Source organism: Rhopilema esculentum, chromosome 17 (genome assembly GCF_057945365.1).
Source record: "Rhopilema esculentum isolate cy_ngs chromosome 17, ASM5794536v1, whole genome shotgun sequence".
In the NCBI taxonomy this organism is placed as follows: Eukaryota; Metazoa; Cnidaria; class Scyphozoa; order Rhizostomeae; family Rhizostomatidae; genus Rhopilema; species Rhopilema esculentum.
The window spans coordinates 7,181,168-7,202,490 of NC_142831.1; the positions used below are offsets into that span (position 1 = coordinate 7,181,168).

The 21,323-nt window shown below is 36.3% G+C and overlaps 2 protein-coding genes across 11 annotated transcripts in view; both read left to right on the top strand.

Moving 5' to 3' along the window:
- LOC135682270 (protein FAM149B1) overlaps positions 1-2,941 on the top strand; it is a 36,844-nt gene extending 33,903 nt beyond the window's left edge. For 8 of the 9 annotated variants that reach the window (XM_089113431.1, XM_089113434.1, XM_089113430.1 and 5 more), the window contains 3 exons: positions 1,164-1,233; positions 1,589-1,811; positions 2,227-2,941. In XM_089113431.1, the coding sequence (XP_088969557.1) occupies positions 1,164-1,233; positions 1,589-1,811; positions 2,227-2,288 (355 nt within the window). In that variant the 3' untranslated portion in view covers positions 2,289-2,941. Of the gene's footprint in view, positions 1-1,163; positions 1,253-1,588; positions 1,812-2,226 lie in introns of those variants that run through there. The other variant, XM_089113435.1, reaches the window with a different exon arrangement.
- A 138-nt stretch (positions 2,942-3,079) lies between these two features.
- Positions 3,080-21,323, top strand: part of LOC135682330 (galanin receptor type 1) — a 29,490-nt gene continuing 11,246 nt past the window's right edge. Inside the window, exon 1 of one of the 2 annotated variants that reach the window (XM_065197183.2) lies at positions 3,080-7,036. The gene's annotated coding sequence lies outside the window, so the exon portion shown is untranslated. Of the gene's footprint in view, positions 7,037-16,883; positions 19,438-21,323 lie in introns of those variants that run through there. The other variant, XM_065197193.2, reaches the window with a different exon arrangement.

The window sequence follows — 21,323 nt, forward strand, 5'->3', positions numbered from 1 at the left end:
TAACAGGCGGTCTAGCAACAACAAAAATCATGGACTTGAGCTGTGCAATCGATTCATTATCAAGTTCTGGTCCCTTAGTAAGCTAGCTATTAGGGATGCAATGTTAAGCTACTATTGCTGATTTTTTTGACAAATAGCTTGATGAAATTCTAATTTGCTGAAGTTGACATCTTTGGGAATAGAAAGAATAGAGAAAAATTGAATTTGGAGAAAAATGAAGAAAAAAATTTTATCAGGGAAAGTTTACTTTACATGGAAAACTGTTTTTAACTCTGGAATATGAGTATCACGACGCTACGATATTCCTGCAGGATAATTTTATTATGAAAGCTGGTTCATTTACCAACTGTTAGTAGTATTTTTGTTATTCATCTTAGACCGACACTACTCATCAAAATAGGCAAACAAGCCCTGTGTATTCCTGACTTTTTCACAGAATATTTCATATTCAAACGCCTTCTGATTATGCACTTCACAGCTTATTACATTCAGTGATTTGACAAAAAGCCGGTTGTCACGCAAGCGTTGTTTGTTTCGATGTGATGTGATATGATGTGATGTTCAGACCTATACAGAAGAACCTCATTATCCATTCCTAAAGCCCTGGTCAAACGATCCAACATCACCCAACATTTCGCCCAACATTTCGTTATATTGTCCATAATTAAAGTGAAGCAAATGCGATTGTTGAAAAGAACGAAACCAGCCCAAGTAAACAAAACGATGCTATGATGGAATTGTGGCGCTCTTTAACCAGCTGCGCGTGCGCAGAGCTAACAGTGTTGGCTGAAGTGGTCAAACGATCCAACATTTCACTTAACACTTCAAAACAATAGAATTGTTTGACGTCGGCAGCCAACATTGTTGACCTCAGTCAAATTTCGTCCTACATCGAAATTTACGATGTTGGGTGACCCAACAAGGTGGTCAAACGATCCAACATTGTGCCCAATAACATTGGGTGAAATGTTGAATTGTTTGACCAGGGCTTAAGCAACATATTTTCCTTAGTTTTCCTAAAACAATAAGGTTCTTAAGAATGTCAAAAGACCAACATCATTTGAAACAATTTACTTTTATTGTTGTCAGTTTCTTAGTTGATTTGTTTTTATAACTTCTTCTTGTCTATTTGAAATCTGCACAATCTGCCTTACCTTTTCTAGGCGTACTTCTCATCGTGAAAAGGTTGCTGTGTTCCCAGACTCAAGACCGAATACAACACACACATTTCGCGTAGGTCAACACATTTCGCGTAAGCTAATTAGAAATCAGACTTGTAGAGTCAAAATCGTTCTTTAAACAGTATGCCGCTATAAATAATTAACGCTGGCTTTGTTTTTGAACCCCGAGAAAGCAATGTGTATTTCATACAGGGTGCGATTAATTCAACATTTTTCGTCCAGCAAATGTTGCTTGCTCGTGCTAAAGATCACTCATTCGATCTGTCTTGTTATATACTCTATCGTCAATGATGATCTACCGCTGCCTATTAGGGAGCAGACGTATTTCGTAATCTTCTACTCCAACCAACCCCTTTCCCCCAACCCCTTTCAGATATGAATTTATTTTATAAGCTTTTTCATTCCAGTCGGACACACCAGCGAGTGAAACTGCAAAGCGACTCCAAACTCAAGAGAAAACGTCGAACCTATCTACCGGGAACCATTTCCCAACTTCGGCGTCAGAGCCTAACGAAAATTCTATTGGAATGATACAGGGTGTCAGTCTAGCCCTTGGGACACATCATCAATCGACAAAAACTGTTTCGTTTGAAGAAGACGTCGAGGAGTTTAATAATTTTGCCACTTGGGGTGAGATTAAGCATGGTTTTCCTTCATTTTTGACCGAAATTATTTTACTTCTTTTGATATTTACTTCAAATTGTCGATTCTTTATTTTGCTACGTTCATTACTCTTTTGCCATCTTCCTTTCCTCTCTCATCATTCAGTTCTCCCTGATAAGTGTTGTTGGATCTTTATTGATACGAGAAATATTTAGAGGGTATATATTTGAAACCTTTCTGTCAGAAATTTTGATTTGTCAGCTTACGATTTTGAGATCTGCCGGAAAAGTCATAGTTAACTTCTTCAAATGCTTTATCCGAATTCCTAATGGATGTGATAAAGGCGCTTTTTTCTGTGACCGTCCGACCGTGTTTTCGCATGACCGTTGCATCGCTTTGCCGTAGCTTTTCTGTTTAGGCTGAATTTTTATTTTCACCGTAGGAAGCGGAACGCCATTATTGCATCAACATCACCAAAAACGACGACGAACTAATGTGAGGTAGCATAAGAACAATTTTGAATTCGAGAAGCTGAAATGATATTTAGTGTACATATATAGGAAATAATTTTAAGGGGTTGCTTGCCGAATAGATCTATTTAACGTAGGTGAATGACAAACAGTTAGAGAAGTGCGTGCTTTTGAAGCATAAACTTATTGATTCCCGCTACTGCTAGAAACAGGATACCGAGCGAGCCTACACGATGCTAAACAGGCGTATGATCCATAGTTATGTCTTTCCATTCTGTCTCTTCTCTTCAAATTTGGAACCAACTTTCAGTGAAAACTTTCAGATGATTTTCTTTCGAATATATCTGCATCTCTGAAAAGAATTCACTTCAAAATGTGAGATCACCATTAGTGGATAATTATTTTTGGTCTCTTCTTTTTGGGCCCTGCGCGACTAGTAATGCAGAAAACATGGATAGTTCAATAATCGTTAATCTTTTGTAAATAAATGTAAAATGGAAGTTATCATAACTAGCCAAAAATTAATTGAAGATCTAAATAAAGGTCGAAGTCTTTTATGGACAAAAATTTGTCAAAGCGTTTCTCTGTTTAAGAATTGTATCATATGTCGAGGATTGTATTTTCGGATATTTAATCTTTAATTTATAAATTGTTCGTGAAATATCTTACAGAAAAGAAAAATATGAATTTGATGTTTCTTTTTGCTCTACCTTTTTCCTATATCTTTTCCCTCTATCGTTTGGTTAGTTTGGTTAGGGATTGTTTTAACTTGCCTATCATTAAATTTTCGCGTTGAGCTTTCCATAATGGTCTCCTTAATGGTTTTAATAAAGGAATTGGTTACAAAGTAAGCAGGAAGCGAAACAGAAACAACAAGTTTGTTGAGGGATTGTGAATCATAAGAAGAGAGAGGGTGTGGGGTCTTTATAGGACACATATATGTCATTTCCTTCTCTCTTTGTGTTTTGGAAGAAATTTTTTTGATAAAACTTCGGAACATCTTATGCTAGAACTTTTTTCTTTGATAGAATTTAGGATGACGTCATGTTAAAGAGTCGATGTGATATTTTTTGTGAATTTGAAATTGCATGATTGGCTATTTCATAACCTTGGCCCCATTCAGACCAACACAAGCTGTGTTTTCAAATAGAACCTTCATAATTTTATCTGTCTAGAATCAGTAAGAAGTGAGTGCATTTGATTTGTGCTGATTAAGTTTTGGACGCTCTTCTTCTGTTCAACAGAGCAAGGTGGCTTTTTTTAAAAAAATGTAACTGTGTACCCACAAAACATCTCGGTGATGGGAACCATCATCTAGAAAACATTCCGGTGGACAAACATCCCCCATTCTTACATCTTATCTTCATCAGTCTATAGCCACCTCATGTGGCAACGTTATGTTGAATTAAGTGATACTCCAACATCTCTTGGGCTGTGAAACTCCAATGTGAAACAGGTAAAAAAAGAGAAAATTTTCCGACACCAAACAGAATGTCGATGGAAAACATCGAAAAACAAAAACAAAGTTACAGTCCAGATCTACTATCACTGCTAAAACCATCGAAAATGTCGAGAGATAATACCCATACCGAGCCAAGTAAGTCATATGATAAGGTAAATATCAATGATAGTAATACCAGAGAGGGATTTACCCAGGGGTGTAACGGATGCGACACCCCCTTTTTTGTTTTCTTCGGTAAATTTTGCTTTCTTACATTAAAAAGCATTTTTGCTAGTCGGTATTCACAAAATGATGCAAAAAAGTTGCTTTATTAACCTCCTTATCATATCACTTAACTGAAAGTTAAAAGCTAAATTTCAAAAATTGACGTTTCCATTATTTTCCAGTCACCTGAAGGGTGTGGCATCAAAGCCCAATCAGCATCCAACCCCCCCTGAATCATTGCCGCTTAAATCCGTCTCTTGTAATTAGCCTGGTGCTATCATAATGGCAGGCGAATCTAGAAGAATGGCATGCTTTATTGCTTTAAAAGTCAAGCAGAGGTGTGCCGAAAAAACTTACAACGTATTTTAGTATTTTACTAATGAAAAGTATTTCACAATGTTTGACTTTGCTTCGAAAGTATTTTGCGTACAAAGTTGAATGGGAAATTTGCAGTCGGTTTATGGGAAGTATAAGCCGGTTAAGATGGATTAAGGAAGATCTCGGATTGTATCATGAAAAATATTACAAAAACAGCTTGTTTGCTATTTAAGGGTCCTTTCCTTTGGCCTGGTATATGCGGGATCTTTTAAATCTGCTTAAGTTATGCATTAGGAAATAATACGCATGCAAGAAAATTCTTGATTCTTCCTGAAAATTTTATGCGATAAGTTTCCGCCTAGTAGTACTTGCAACCGGTCACGCATATGGCGAGGGATATTTTTTGCACGATTTTTAATAAATATATCTGCGAAGAGTTTTGATTTGATTAGGAGCCTTCTGTGAGAATACTGAGCCCTTAGATGACGAATAATTATAACATTGTACTGATCAAGTTCAGCTCATTTCACTGTTCAACTTGTTCGAAAATTGTTGTATTAAAGATGGGATATATATGATTCTTTTAGACGATTAAATTGTCTGGTTCAACCGATAAGGTTAAAGGTAAAAAGAAAGAATTTCTTGCTAAGTGTTTTGCTTTAAGTGTTCTGTCTCATTTTACGGTATATCACGTTCTGGGCTTCTAAAAAAGGAGCCGTTTACCTTTAAGAAACTTTTAGTTACAAAAAAAACAAAATTAAGAAATTGAGTACTTATCCAGAGGTTAATTTTGTAAACAAATGTACGTAATTCAGTAAGGCTTGCCATCACTTATGGTAGAAACATAGAACATGGCTTTAGTATCACAGATGGCTGTTATCTGTATCAAACGTACACTGATATTGTAGGATCGTACAATCAATCTAGATATTGTAGGTTTTCGTGAGTGAGCTGCAGTGAGTTTCTGCAGAAGTGGTAACACGTTCTTTAATTCTGCAAAAGATACTGTGCCCGGTCTGGGGCCTAAGAATCAAGATCTAAACACGATCTGGACCATCACTTTTTGTGCGCTCTCAAGCTTCCTTTCTGAAATGAATATCATTTTAACATACCTTTTCAACAAAATCACAAATATTCAGATCAAGCTGGGTACCTCTTTTAATTCCGTAATTTGTTCGTCTAACTGTTGTGGGCATGGCTCGTCAATCATCTTTCACAACCAGGCATCTTTCAAACTCCCTATCAAAATCAATCATTCTATTTCAAATGTTTGTGAAATCATTTTAAGAATAGAAAAATTGATTTTTCTTCTGTGGCATTCCTTGGCAACGGTACGAATACGGACAGCATCAAAAACTTTAAAAGGTCCAAGCATATTTTGCGCTACAGTTGAAAAAGACCAATGTATTGAACTTGAAAAAGTGATAGTACTGAAAAACTCTTTTTCTGTCTTTGTTAATGCCTAACAAGGTATTGTTAATTTCGAAATCCCGTCAACTATGAAGCAAATCAACCTTAGGATACAAAGAACAAAGCTGAATCGGTTAGTTAGTGAACTTGTATTGTGTAGTAAGTTACGATACAAGAAAAGGTAGCTTGTTGTCAGCCTCCTTCTCCAAGTTGAATCTAAAGTAACGTCTTGTGAATAAGTGCAATCAAAAAAGTGAATATCTAACAGGAATAATTAGACAGAAGATTACGTCGACATGATCTGCATAAGACAGTAACCAAGTTTACCGTTTCATTAAAGTTTGTGTATGCATAGATAAGAATTTCAACGTCTTTTCAAACATGCAGGGAGAGATCTCTATGGAAACAATGGCGCCATCTTTGGCATGCTTCCAGACGGATTAAAATCGTAACACTTAACGATATAACCTTGCATAACAACCATACCATACAGGCATTATCACAAGCATCGCAGAAAAAACTCTGCAAACTGACACGGACAAAATCCACGAATGCAAAAACCTACTTGTTTTATCTTCAAAATGCAACTTCAAAATGTCAACTGTTTTCTTTTCATTTTACGCTTTAAAGTGCGCTCTCATTTCTACAAAGTTGCTATTTGCAGCATTTTATCTTTTAAAGAGATGTCTAATCATTGCAATCTTCTCTTTTCTATGTTTGCTGACTAAACATTAAATGGACACTACACATCTCCCGCCACCACTAACCATAGTCCGATTAATCTACCAAGCATCACAAATAGAAGCCCCATAATGTTTCCTCGATCTCTACAGACAAAAAAGCACCTTAGAGCCATGCAGTTAGAACTTACTGAGATCCAAAGTTACATAACCGAGAGAGAATGCTATTTATGCAGGAGCCGGACACTTGGCCACAAATATAAAAGATAGCCATCGAAGTAGGACTCTGGAGCAACAATAAGATTGACGCATCCACTGATGGCTGCTTGGCAACACTTTCTGTTTTATGTAATATTTGCAGATAAGGAGAGGTTGATGCAATGCTTTCATTTAATGCCATCGGAACCTGCTAGCATGGGAAAAGATGATTGTCCTGCGCATGTGCAGCTGCGCATCCGACTGTTTAAGTAATGTGAGAAACACGATCAAACAGACTCCAGACTCAAGACTTCTCACAAGCATGATCAGCTAACGTGTTTGTCAGAGCTTCGGTACCAATATAAGAGCTATCCAACAATATTACAGTTAACAGATCAGTTCAAAACACAAAGTCGATACGGTATTAAGTTCTGGAGCAAGAGGAAGCATTCTTACAGATTTCAAATGAGCTTGGCGTTTTACTTGAAGTGAAAGATTACATGAAATCAGGTATGAGAATAGATATCATGATTAGATATTTCAAATACTTTATTAAAAAAATTAGATTCATCTACACTGGGCACTGCGTAGATCTTTTCTAGAGTAATTGAAGAGAATATGTACCCAAACTTAGACCTTGCAGCGGTAGCAAAAGATATTCACATTCCCCCTTCGAAACTTTTGTAAATACGAGTGCTATGTAAGCTGTCTTTTACAGGCAAGAAACATTACTTTTTGTCTAACATTGCTAAAGAGGGACTTAATGTAGTTTGTATTTTTGCACTTGTTCTTGAAACACAAACTGAATTGTTCCAGATCTCTCAATCAGACGCAAATTCTTGCAATAATTATGTTACAATCACATACACTTAACCTGAGCCATAAAAATCCTAATTTCATCATACTGAAATCGGCGTATCAAGCATATTTCTAAGACTTCGAAAGCAAAAACCTCAAGTCACTTCAAAAATACAGGAACAAATTGACATTAGCCACTCGAATGTACAGTGCATCGTCATCACTGCCTAGCGGGATTGGCAAACCAAAGGCAATGAGTAACTATTGAGGTTCTGGAACATCTACGCCGTCATCTCTAAATACTTCTAAACGTCAACTCGTTGTAATTTTTATTTTTTATTATTTGTTAATTTGTTAACTCAGACAATTTGTATTTTCAATATATTTTGTGAGCTAAGAAATAAATTAAATTCAGTATTAAGTCATATTTACTGCTATTGATAGAACTGTATAAGAAACAAAATGGCACATTGTGACGGAATCAAGTGTTTCTTTTGTTCAAAGGACTTAATACATTTGATGCCGACAATTTGGCCACAAGATCAAGATGTTTGTTTTGAATTTGAATATGCTTACCACTTTATTTAGGTCACAAAATTTTAACCATTTGCCTATTCAGGTAGCAATTTGAAATAAAAAACAGAAACAAGAGGATTAAACATTGGTTTATCGTGAATGCATTTGGTTAACGAAGTGCTTTTAATAAAGATAATTCATACATATTTTATGTAGTTTTGATTGACAAATGACCAATGAAATTTTGCATGGATCAATTTGAATAGAAAATGTTTTAAAAGAACAGACCGTTGATTAACATGACGAAAATAAAAACTGCTCAAAAATAAACTCTACTGCATGCTAACACATGACAAAAATGCCTATCGGTCTTCTTAATTTAGTAAATGGTAACTGGTTTGTTAGGGGCCCTCTTTACTTACCGTTACATCGAGACTCTCTCCAAATTAAAGGTTACATAGAATTAATAGATCAATTTTTTAGGTATTTCAGTACTACAAACTCATTTTCTGAAATTTATGGACCCCCTTAATGCATACAATTTTCTAGCCCCAGTGCCCACTGGTCCTAATGAAACAAATGCTCACTTAACTGGAATACCAAAATATGAAAGCATGTTCTTTTTGGAACCTTCAGTTTAAATATAACTCGGCACTCAGCAAAACCGGATTAAAGCAATTGCTGAGACGGGAAGACAAAACACAAATAAAAATGGGAGTGCTCCAGTAAAAACAAAGCCAAGTTGGCCGAGAATGAATAGCCAATAATGTACGAGCAGCTGATATCTATCCTATTGAGGTGCTAATCACTTAACCGAGCTGGCTTGTTTCCCGTACAAACGAAAATCGTAAAAAAAATTGGGATGAATTTCTCCATATAATTAGGCCCTAAGCCTCATTTACAAGTATTTAAAGTGTAAAATGTGTTGGCGAATATAAAAGGTCTAAGCGCGAATGAAATGCGCGAGAGCACAAAGCCCTGTATGTTAAACGATCGGTATAGCTTATACTAATAGGAAAACATTCGAAATGAAAACTGCTGATCTGCCTATGTACTGCCCTACTTCACACCTCTTAATGAATACGCTTATTACACATAGGGGCGTAGCTTGCGGGGGGGGGGTGTAGGGAGTGTAAACCCCCCAAATTCTTCATTAATTGGTCGATCAGTTTGTCTACAAAACCCTTAGTTTGTCGGTAAAATCAGCTATAAGTAGGATAAATAGTACCGAAATTCTTCTCAATCTATGTCCTCGTCGGTAAATTTTGCTATTGATGACCCTCCGGCCGCCTAGTCTGGAAGGTCAAGCGACGCCACTTATTACATATGAAAAGTATTGCACATGTCTAACCAAAACTCGAACATATTCAGATTACTACTGAATGCTTATTGTCGAGCCTGAGATCGTTGCCAGGAATATCGACCAGAAACTTTTGAAAGTAAACTTTGAATGTCATCTAATTAGCCTAACGTAGCGTTTGACAGAATGGGTTTTGTTCCTCACATTGGGCGGGACATGTTACTGCGGATTTCATTCACGCTTAGACCTTAAATATTTGCAAACAAAGTTTACACTTTAAATACTTGTAAAAGAGGCTTAAACCTTGTATATCTGAAATTTCCGACCGAAATTTGCAATTAAAATTTGATCATACATGTATGAAGATACGAAGATAGTGACGTCACACAATGTATTAAGGTACAAGATTTACAAAATAGAGCTTGAACGATTATGCTTTTGTAAATATCCAATACGCACATTATAAGTTAGAGAATAACGCCGATATGAATTGTGTAATAGACAGCAGCATAGACAGCAGTAACGTAAACAAATCCGGTTTGCCGTAACCCATTAGAATAAATAGCAACATTTCAAATAGCACTTTAACCCAGTCTAAAGAGTGTTGCTGCAAAATGATTCTGGGAATACCCGCAGACTTACTTTAATGTTAAATGTCTAAGACATTAGACTACAAAAATAAAGCAATTTTTAGCATTTTCTTTCTGCCATTAGTAAACACTCGATCAGCCTGCGCTTGTTCAATTTCTTTGTTAAATATTAGCACCCAACATACATTGGGTGAACCCTGTGCATTTGTTTAATTGATCGGGAGAAACTGGTAGGGATATCAACTTTGGAAGATATGACTAGACAGGGATCGTACGAGAGAAGGCGTGAAAAATGAATAGGAGAAGAAAAGAGGAGGAACAATTTATGCGTACATCAAAAGACTGGGTAAACTCTACGAATGAAAAGCAAACAATGCAGAAATGCCACACTAGGCTACAAAACACATGAAAATGGGAATCTTTGTGTAAAGTAGAAGAATAGCAAAATCAGCTTTAGAGTTAAAATATTACTGCTTTTTGTCCCGTTTGTTGCCTCTATTGCTGAAAGAAACAGGCACAAAGAAAAGGACGAAGATCAAAAAAATAAAACGACAAAAGAAAGAAAAGATAAATGGGCTTTTTCATTTCATTAATTGAATTAAGAGGCTTGACAGGAAAGCAATAATTATTGATAAACATTCAATGAAACTATTAAAATGATTCTTCACTTTTTTGGCTTTCCAGCTGTCTTGAAGAAATGAAACTGCATGAGTGGCTCGAAAATGCATGCAGGGGCTGTGCACATCTCAATTCTAATTAGGCTATCTGCATAATATTGAGATTATGATCGCAACGCACTCTCTTGATCAAGCTTGATCATAGATTAAGACGGCAGGGTTGTAAAAATAATTAGTCAAATAAATCTGTTTACGAAGTTTAGCATATGGTAAGCATAAGACAATTAGGCTGCTCAACGCAATTGACAAATGCACGACCGCATTTGGCAAAGTTGCTGAAGAAACAATTGCAGGTAAATTTTGATGATGAATCTGGCGCACCACGTAATTTGAATAGGAACGGGTTGGAAAACCTATCCAATTTAATTAGCTGAGGTTCATCCTTAGCTACTAACGATGCTGACGATGTTGTAAAATGCGAAATGTATGCCTTGTTTCGTTAGAATTTTTGGCACATCCAATTGAAATGAATGTTCTTCCAATGTATAATTCAATAGAAACTGGCGCTCAGATATAAAACATCTTGAAAGACAATCTCTGTTTAGCAGCTCTGCTGTAACCCATATATTATGTGTTATGGAATCTTTACTCATAATAGACCAGGCGGATAATAGGGGAATGGTCACTCGAGGGCGAAATTTATGGGACCAAGTGCTTTTGGTCAATTCAAGGGTGCTGATTTTGTAAATCGATGTTATACGGGGATTTTTGGGGGCCATCAGCCTCTTTTTTTATGTTTGAAGTCTCGTTTTTGCGAATATGACAGTAATCAATGAAAAAACAGTTTAAATGAGAAAAAGTTAAAGTCTTAAAGTTAATTAAGCACATTTCTTGCGCATAAATGCTTAAAATTGAATTATGGTCTGTTAAGGGGCGCAAAAAATCCTCGTTTACACGAGAAAATCACGTAATCTTAAATTTTTTATCCTTAAATAGAAATCTAAAAAGCATTTTTTGTTGAGACTAATTCTTTAATTGTTGTCCGAATGAACTATGTAGATCGTCTTCTTAGTCACTGCACACGAAACTCTGAGCATAAGTTCTCTTTCACTCTGACAATAGAATCCTTATTCACCCCAACCATGGTCTATCTACTAGGAAGCCCAACTGAAGCACAAAACCATTTTGAAAATCATAGAGATTTAGTTTGTATGCAGCATGTAAAGCCTTGTGTTTTCTTCACATGGTGGCAGAAGACTGAGATTTATGATCTCTTAATGTCTTTCGAACTTCTGTACAAGCAATGCGTTTCAGAGAAGATTCACTCAAGATGTGCTTTGATTTCTATGAAATACAAGACCAAGTGTAACTAGAAACATAGTTATAGCAAGAAAAAGCGTGCAGGCCAATTAATGCTTTCTTTTTCTAGAACTCATGATACCATGTCTATTATCTTCCTTTGTTTTCAAGTACAATGAGAATCTTCGTTCCACCCAATTCGTGGAATAAGAATATTGTTTGAATGTTTTTGAGAACTTCAACATAATCCTCTGTAGCTTTTGTACACTGAAATTTGTTTGAAATGATCATTGGCCTGCTAAAGAGTTGACTACGATCCTTTATAATTGCAAGCTGAAAAGGATATGAAAGCTGTTGAAGTCATATAGCACCTTGATGTCGGGACTCGTTAAGGTTTATAGCTAACTTCACCGTTCTCAATTTTTTCACAATCCTTTATATGCTGTTATCCTTGTATTTGTCAAAGACAACCACACTGGTCTGGAATGGTAGCAGTACAGGTATTTCGGTGTCCATTTGTCTCTTGGTAGATGTTTGCATTTAGCTGCAGCAAGGTCCAAGTCGTACCTGTTCAATTTCTCCGCAGGTGCTAGTTGATCGGAGCTAATGAGGGTCACTTATGGCAGTTTCATGCAATTTATCTTTAACAGTCCTTCTGATAGCACCATCTGCTATGCTGAGAGGAATTGACGTAGTTGCAAGTGGATACGATAGAGTTGTCTCGAGATCTACACCTGCATCGTGCTTGTTCGAGTGCACAACTATAACGCCAAGAAGGTCTCTCTTAAAGCTCTTTTTTATTCCGTTAATGTTCAGCTTATTTTCACTAACGAATCCTTGAAGCTTGCAACGACTTTGTTTCCAGTTTTTTTTAAATAGAAAGTAAGTATTTTCGGGAGTACTGTCAGTTGGTAAATCCCGCCAACACTGTCAGGTGTACCCCAGCTCATTTGAAAGATTTTTCTGAAAGGGGTGATCTTTTCCTCAAACCTAGGACAGGTAAACTTGGAAAAGGGGTACTTTTTGAATCTGCATAAAATCACTGAAATAAGGTGCTTTTTACAACCAACCTAGGCCATGAATCTGAAAGATTTTTAGCAAAAGTATCACCTCAATTTGATTCAATACAACATTTGCAAGATAAGGTTTTTTGTGTATAAAGGTCATTTGCAACTTATAATAGTAATGTTGGTCGTTTTGTTATACAATGTGTTCCTTTTTCACTTATCGCCATTCTAGACAAACCTATAAACCTATAAAAACAAGAATCATTCAAACTTCAGTATTCTCCAATAAGTACAGTTTTAGCCAAAATAGTGTAACAAAATTATAATGTAGCAGAGCAGGAACTCCTGTTCACTTTCTTCTTTTGTACAAAATTCATTATCATTTAGTTCATTATCATTGTATCTCCGTAAAAAAGGTATAGGGAGTTCACATAGAAGTCAGAGGAATGGGATCTCTCTTTATCTCTCGGATGGGTATGGGTACACAACTGATTGAGAGTGGTCAGGCCGGGAATGACTAAGCGAGATTTGTCATGAATTTTAAAAAATCAATGCACATCTTGAGCGAATCTTCTCTGAAACACATTGCTTGTACAGAAGTTCGAAAGACATTAAGAGATCATAAATCTCAGTCTTCTGCCCCCATGTGAAAAAAACACAAGGCTTTATATGCTGCATACAAACTAAATCTCTATGATTTTCAAGGTGGTTTGGTGCTTCAGTTGGGTTTCCTAGTAGATAGATAATGGTTGGGGCGAATGAAGATTCTATTGTCAGATTCTTCGGATCAATTTTAAAGCAACAACCATTTAAATATTCTTTATAACCTGTTTCCTCGAATTTCAAAGGAGAGCACATGCGATATTTCGATTGCATTTTCTTATTGCTATTGTTAACAAATTCTACGCACAGACCTAGTCACGATAACAAAGTTTAACTCATCAACATTCAACAATTGTAATGCGTGACTGTTGAGTAGATTCACACATTGTTTAGCGAGATTCAGTGACATTTTGCATAATTGACAAATTGCAAATATTTTCAGCGAGTCGACGCCATATTTTTCATTCTTTTGCCTAATTGGGAGTTGATCAAAAGCCTCTTTCAAAAAAGCTGCATGAGCTCGATAAGATTATTTCAACCATCTTCAGTTTTAGGAGATTGTCAAAGTCTCACAACCTGTCAAGCCTTATCTTGTTCCTCTTCAAATTTTCCACGTCTTCCAATAACTATATCAAACAAAACAATTGTCGCTTTTCGTTTTGCCAATTGCAGTCGAATTCATCGAATATCTTCTTCAGCAGAGATCTTAACGATTTCTCTGCAGCTGTCTTGAGAAGAATACGTCAAAAATGACGAATTTTAGTAAAAACTGTCTCTGTTAGGATGGGCCTGGATATCTGTGCTGAGCGATGATCACTCACATCTCTCTCTTTAACAGATATTGGCACAAAATGTTTCGTTGCTCGACAAATGTCAAGCTCTGTCGAGTGAAGTCCTGCTTACGTTTGAACAGGGCTTAGGATTATATAAGCTCCTAATTCTTTCAAAACGACATGATACCGTCTGAAATTTTAAGTGCATCTGGAAAGTTCTGACAGCAAAATGTTCTTTATATGCTTTATTTGGATACACTTTATGTGTATATGTTGACAGGAATTCTACTCAATGGTTATTTGAGAATGCCTGTGAATACTAGATTTTCTCTAGTCATATTACTACCGATTCTGTTGAGAAGAATCCTATTCCGTTATATATTCAAAAAAGCCCTCCAGACATTCATCTTTCTTTGTATAAATCTAATTCACAGTGGAAAATCAATCAAGCACAGACTCTCTCTAAGTACCATGTCCTGTGAGGACGTAGATGGTTCTTCATAACTTCCTATCCCTTGATATTTTCAACAATGCTTGCTCCGATATTTTTGCTCTCTCTCTCTTTCTGGCAGTTGATATGCCATCCATTTGCTTACACTTCTCAAATAGGTCATCCGTTGCCTGCCCCTGCTCCATTTTACTTCGATTCTTCCTTGTTTATTGTCAAGTTGGACCTTCCTTTCGCATTATGTGCCCAAGGAACTCCAGCTGTCTCTTCCTCATTGTTTTTATTAAGTTTCTTTCTCTCTCTGCTTTTCTAAATACCTCCTAAATTGTAACATGATCTGTTCAAAATATTCTAAACATTCGCCTTAGGAACCATATTTCTACGCCTTCTAGTCTTCCTTCCATCTGCTTTGAAATTGTCCAACACTCACTGCCATATGTAAGGATGGGATATACATAACTCTCAGACTTATAGTTGCAGCCATTCTAGCAACTGAAGCATCTTCAAACACAAAGTTGAATAATGTTCTTATATCATAAAGGCGTAGATTACCTGTTTAAAATTCATGGTTTGGCATCTCCAAAACAAAATGGGATTCGCCTGTGTTGTTTTCATGAAGCTGTGCAGAAAAAGCTGAGAAGAATAGTAAGAAAAATGGGCGCATGTAACCCGAGGACCACTGGTTCCAAAAATTAAAGCGCAATAGCAGAGATAGTTCCAACCAGAAGTTAAGGTAATGGTCTTTATTTGGAATTTGGAGAGGCGGATTGCAATCGTAAACGTTGAGAGGCTGGTTGAGACAAATCCCTCTTAAAAGGGAAAAGGGGAGTGGGAAATGATGTGTGCAAGTCAATCAAATATCATTGTATTTTGTCAATCTGCAATATTATTCTCTGGCCAAGAGGAGAGCAGTGGCGAAGCCAAAGGTCCTGCTGGTCCTGCTGAGCAGGACCAAGAATTTCCAAAGATAAGATTTACTGTAAACAATAAACAATTTCTTCTTTGCAAAAAGGAAGTTTCAAATTCATTTTGATAAACAGTCCCCAGTTCCGCCAGCTGATACAGGCATACCGTGCTAATCTCAAGGTCCTGTTCTCTTCTACGGCAGCCCTGTATTTTGGTCCTGCTCATAACTATGATACCCTATGTTTGGTCCTGCTTCACAATGGGCTTTTGTGAATTTAGTCCTGCTTCACAATAGTCTAGAACAAAGAGCAGTCCTGCTCAATCTCGGGAGCAGGACCTCGTCGAAATGACCATCATAACATTTCGTAAGCAGTTGTGATTTGATTGGTTGAGGGTTCACCTACGTAGGTCAAACAGCATTGTTTTGAAAACCTTTGGTCCTGCTATTTCTGAGAGCAGGACTGCAAGAATTGCCCTGTGCATTCTCGTTCTGCTATGAGATACTAGCAAGGAGGCCAGTTCAAGTATTGTGGCGAGGCGATGTGAATGCGGATTTTCTGCTTGCTTTGGCAATACCAATGATATTATTATTGACAGCAAAACTTGCCTCAGTTGAGCTGCATAAATTTTATTTGTAACAAGACAGAGTCCAAAGTTCGCAAGAAAAAAAATGTAAACAACAAGAATTGGCTGTATGGGGCACTCTGATTTCGGCCTTTGTACGATCGTTTGAGGCACGGCATATCATGGTGGCCTAAATAAAATTTTCTTAGACTTGGACAAGGACGATGAAAGCATAATTGAATTTACTGTTGTGTGATTGAAAGTTTTGAGTTGGAGAATAAACCAATTTCAGCGGAATTTGCATTTTTCTACCTTAATTGTTTTCTCGTCTAATGGTTTATCTAATAAAATTGTTTTCATTGATAATGCGACACATTATTCGATTGTACCTCTCTTTATCAGCTGCAGAATAATTGTTCTGCAGAATATGTGAACTTGCCCCTACAGACTTTAAACTCTGTTTTTTATTAAAATTATTTTAATAGAGGATCTAGATTGGTCAGGTTTATAAGACCAAAATCTGGAATATATGATATGCAACTTCAAATGCCACCCCTACCCCCCTTTTATCGTCATATTTAGTTATCACCAATTTGAACTTTTACTTCAGCTGTAGAGGCTTACTACAATTTAACATAGATTTGTTTGAAAAGTAAGCACCCTAAAGCACGTCTTTAAGTATGGGTTTATTTTTCAAAAGATAGACATCGATTTAAAATTTGCTTTTTACTGAATTTAAGAAAAAATTCATCTGCAAAATAGAATTTTTGTCCATGGGCTTTTCCTATTGAATAAGGGCGTGGCCCTGTCCATATAGCAGGACCAACAATTTTTGGCTAGCTTCGCCACTGGAGGAGAGCAGTTGATGATACAACTTTTGAGGCAATTTTAAGCATTTCCAGTTTTAAATTATGCCCACGAGTCGGCAAAATTCTTGGTACCTCTAGTTATAATGGTTAGATAAAAATCTCGTTACCTGATTTATTTGAATATTCAAAGTTTGAATAATATCTGATTATTCATACTTTGATCTTTAATTTAGTTTGTAGAGATTTTGAAGCAGAGTTCTTGTTAACGATGATAGGAGTCGTTAAAAGGAGGAATGATTTGAAACGACATCATAAGAGGTTTTTCAATAATTTAATGAAAACATGAATGCGTCGGTAGATGACTGAATGGTACAGAGAGATGAGAGCATGTAAACAGGTACATTTGAATGACCTGGGTAAGTGTGAACCAATCATGTCAAAGAAGTGAATAAGCGAGCCAATCCCATTAAAGCTTGAAAATAATTGAACCAATCACATCAATGCATCGTGCGTCACACCAAAGTGACCATACAATCAATTGAAATAGTTTTTACAAATAACATTAGCACATTTGCACGGTGCCTTAATATGCATCAGAATAACCAATATTTCATTATACTGCAACATGAATCCTAAAACATTGTAAAACTGATTTAAGATAAGAAAATAAAGATCTATTGGAATGAAATTTCGTAAATACCTCATATCATTTTTCATATTGCTGGGGCGTTACTGTTCTTTATCATCCATTTTGGCACTGGCGCAGCTGTCGAAACCCAAAATACTCAAACTCATAATCAATTAACAAACGGCATCAAGGTTCCGATTGATAAACTTCTCTAGATTTACTTCTAAATTCAGAAAGCTTTGTAAAGAATCCATACGTATTGCTACAAGTAATTTTCTTGGTTCATCCATCAAGAAATCAAAAAAGATTCAATATCAAACAATATCAATCAAACATTTAGAAATAAGACTTCAAGATGTTATTAAGATTTGGCTCTTGCAGATTTATAATCTGTCTAAATCTTTATTATTCTCTAGATAGTCGGCTTTCAAAACGTTAATTTTTTGGATATCAAACTTCTATGCAAAGATTAGAAAACATTCAGACAGAATTATGCCATGAAAAGAACTTAGATGAAAGCAACTTGCTTTTAATATGACGTTAACCTATGGAAAACATGTATCAACGCTTCTTCGATATAAATAGTTGAAATAGGGAATGGTTTTGTCACTAATCTAGCAAAACAGATGGATCACTCCAGTGCTGATAAACTTTCTTTACAGTCCGATACAGCCTAACCATATTAACGTCAGAAATATTTTTAATTTGCAGACAAAACATCTGCCCGGAACAAGTGCGTGGTCAAAATTGTGCGACTTCAATTTATATTTTGCGCAAGCTATATTGGCGTCTAATTTCAAATTAATTCTCTCTATTTCATTGATTGAAATTATTTGAGTTTTCGTTGTTTATCCATAGAACGAAATATTAAACAAACAAAAATTAGCGTCATAAAAACTGACAAAGTTCGAGAAAAAATTGCAAGCAGCGGATATTCGTAGTCATCAGGGAATACTCGTAGTCATTAGCGAATGCTTGTAGTCACCCTGTTTACCTGTCGCTAGCACTAGCGTCACCTTACGTCGACTTTATTCTAGTGCGTTTTTCGCTGTAGTACAATTAAGGTGGAAAGGACTGAAAAGCGTTGGCGTATTAAATCAATAGTTTTTACTTTGATCTCCCAAAATCTCGATCATATGTAGGTTTTTCGTTAGGTCAAGCCTTTTTTCCCTAGAAATGCAGTGACGTACTAAAGGTATTTGTAACCTAACGAAGGTTGTATTGCTCAAACGTCCAGAGAACGCAATTATAGAAATAGATCTTCAGCTACGAACAAAAAGATTTAAAAAAGGACCGGGTAGAATACTTTTGCACTGCTCAGGCAGACAATCCGCTCAGGCCAACCAAAACTATCCAAGAATGAGGCTTCACCTCTTTTAAGGCATTACAACCCTTTTCATTCTATTTCGACCCACAACTTGTTATATATTGCTTTCTCAACCCTTATCCTGACGTTTTATACTCTGAAGAGCGTCAGACGAAAAGTCATTTAGTAAAATGTTTGCTTTTTCAAAGCCTTTTCATTCTTTATATGAAAATTAGTCTTAGTATCTCAAAAAATAAGTCTGTCTGATAATAAGGTTTAACCAGTGGAAGGCTCTCTCAATTTAAGGACTTGTTGTGCGCGCCCAATCATATTCAGCGAAAGTCAGAGAAAATATCACGCTTTATGATGATATCACATTATTGCTAAGCAACAGATGAACGGTCAGCTGCTGCCTCACAACGACAACCACAGTCACTTTTAGATCACATCGGCCGTTCGACCCACGCAAAGCCAGCTGATATTTGCTCATGCTTAAAAGACGAAATCAGATTTTCAATGTGCTCTTCTGGATAAAATCTAGCGAAAACGTTCTCATAAAACTCGACAAATTCAGAAAGCAGGAAGGAGCCGGGCAAAGATAACAAATGAATGAATTAGAAGTTTTTGACAGAACTGAAGCAGAAAAAGAGATTTACAAACAAGTTTCTAAACCAATTCACTTTGAGGAGCGCTGGATTAAAAGTGGTTCTGGAATTTTTTGACGTTGCCGTGGCAAAGAACTTGCAAGTTTGTATTCTTAGCTTTGATAATTAGCTTAGTTGAGTGAACAAGTGAAATATATGGAAAAAAGCAAATTAACATAAAAACAAGAATAGCAACGATTTTATTTTCTAAAATTAAGTCACGAATTCTGATATTTTGATGGTAGAGGAGAGTTAACTGAATATACAGGAATAAAGCATAATTCTGCAGCGACTTTTTATCATTCAAATAGGCCGTGTAGACAATTTTTAAAGCGATATTCTGATTGCGGTTGTGCCATTATATTTAGCTGCAATCGTGCAACTGGTATCGGCATCATTGGGTTTGTCCCACTGTGCACTTTTGCCTAAACCTGACATCAGATGGGCTATGTCACTTGTAGCCCAATTCAAAAGTTAAATTGTAGAAACTGGTATGCAAGATAGAGTCATTCAGTGTTTAGATTACATAAGGTGCTTTGCCGACTTGTAGTAGATTGATCGACAGGATAATTTTAAGACATAGACAAATTCACAGGCAGAATTTTGCGGTCAGCACAGTTAAAACAGTACAAGTGAAAGCACCTCACAAATGAAGATCGGTATCGGCCAATACCAGGTTGTTTATTAAGTGTGGTTAGAGAATCATAAATAAATTTTTAAAGACCAGCAACCGGTCACGTGACAGCTGACGTTACAATTGGTGTGTGATGCCGCACATTTATGCTGTCACAAGGATTTCTGTTCTATTCAGTCCTTAATATAGTTCATTGCAAAGGAATAAAACCGGCACTTACAATGCAGCATACGGTATTGCATTTAGTTAAAGAAGATTCTTTCATTTGCTAAATCTTGATGTCTTAGATAAAATGAAAATAACAAACATTTGATGGACAATTCTAATCTTCTCTATTTGTAAGCATTTCAAAAAAAGGTTTAGTGAACAAAATTTCCTAGTATTTTCTTCCAATAGCTTGAAGCAAACACCTAAATATAACCTGCTTGTTAACAAGCCATCGTCATAATCGTAACCAGGTCGAGCCTGCTCGGCTTTTAATGGCACAATTCTTCTAGCCTTCCCAGCCGCCAATTCCACTACTAAGCTTTTAAAAAAGTTGACAGTCATACTGCCTTTAAAACTGCCTTTAAATAACTTATATCTCGTGTCTTTACAAAAAGAACTGTACCTGCTTCAATTTAGATGAAAAAAGCCAGTTTCAATCACTATTCTTTTCGCAATTTATCTCTTAGAAGATTTTTTCGAAAACCTACCACGTTCGCTCTTTCCCCTTGACAATTTATCTGCATTTCTTTATCGAACAACCTCAGTGATTTAGCATTGATCAATGAATAACACCAAAGAATTTCCAGATTATTGCTAAAATGTACTGTTTTGTCTGGTATGCAATTAATGAATCAAGTAGGAGAAGGGGCTCCACATTCAAAAACATCCACATTAAAAAACATCCACATTCAAAAATATCTACATTCAAAAACATCTTGTAGACTCGCAGCAAACGCTTAATAGTTTTTAACCCAAGTTTGGTGATTATGCGGATTATGTTTCTCGACGTTTTGAGTAGGTTCCCGTTAGCAACCAAACGAATGTAGTTTTAAAATATGATGAACTATAATCTCATTAATACACAGTGCTTTACTATTTTATCACCAATACTGTAAATTAATTTGCACAGTACGATGGCATATACACACAAATAGTTCTTAATCAGCTTTGCTAATTTTCATTTTCTGTTCAACTACTGGGAATATTAAAGAAAATGTGGCAGTCTTTAGGACCCTGACAATAATTTGCCCTATTGCCTTTATATAATTAAAGAAGCGCTGTTTACATATATAAATCTTTTAATAAAATTCAATGAGGTTGTACAGTATAGGCTACACGCTGGCTTGAGGGCCAGAGCCCCTGCTTGG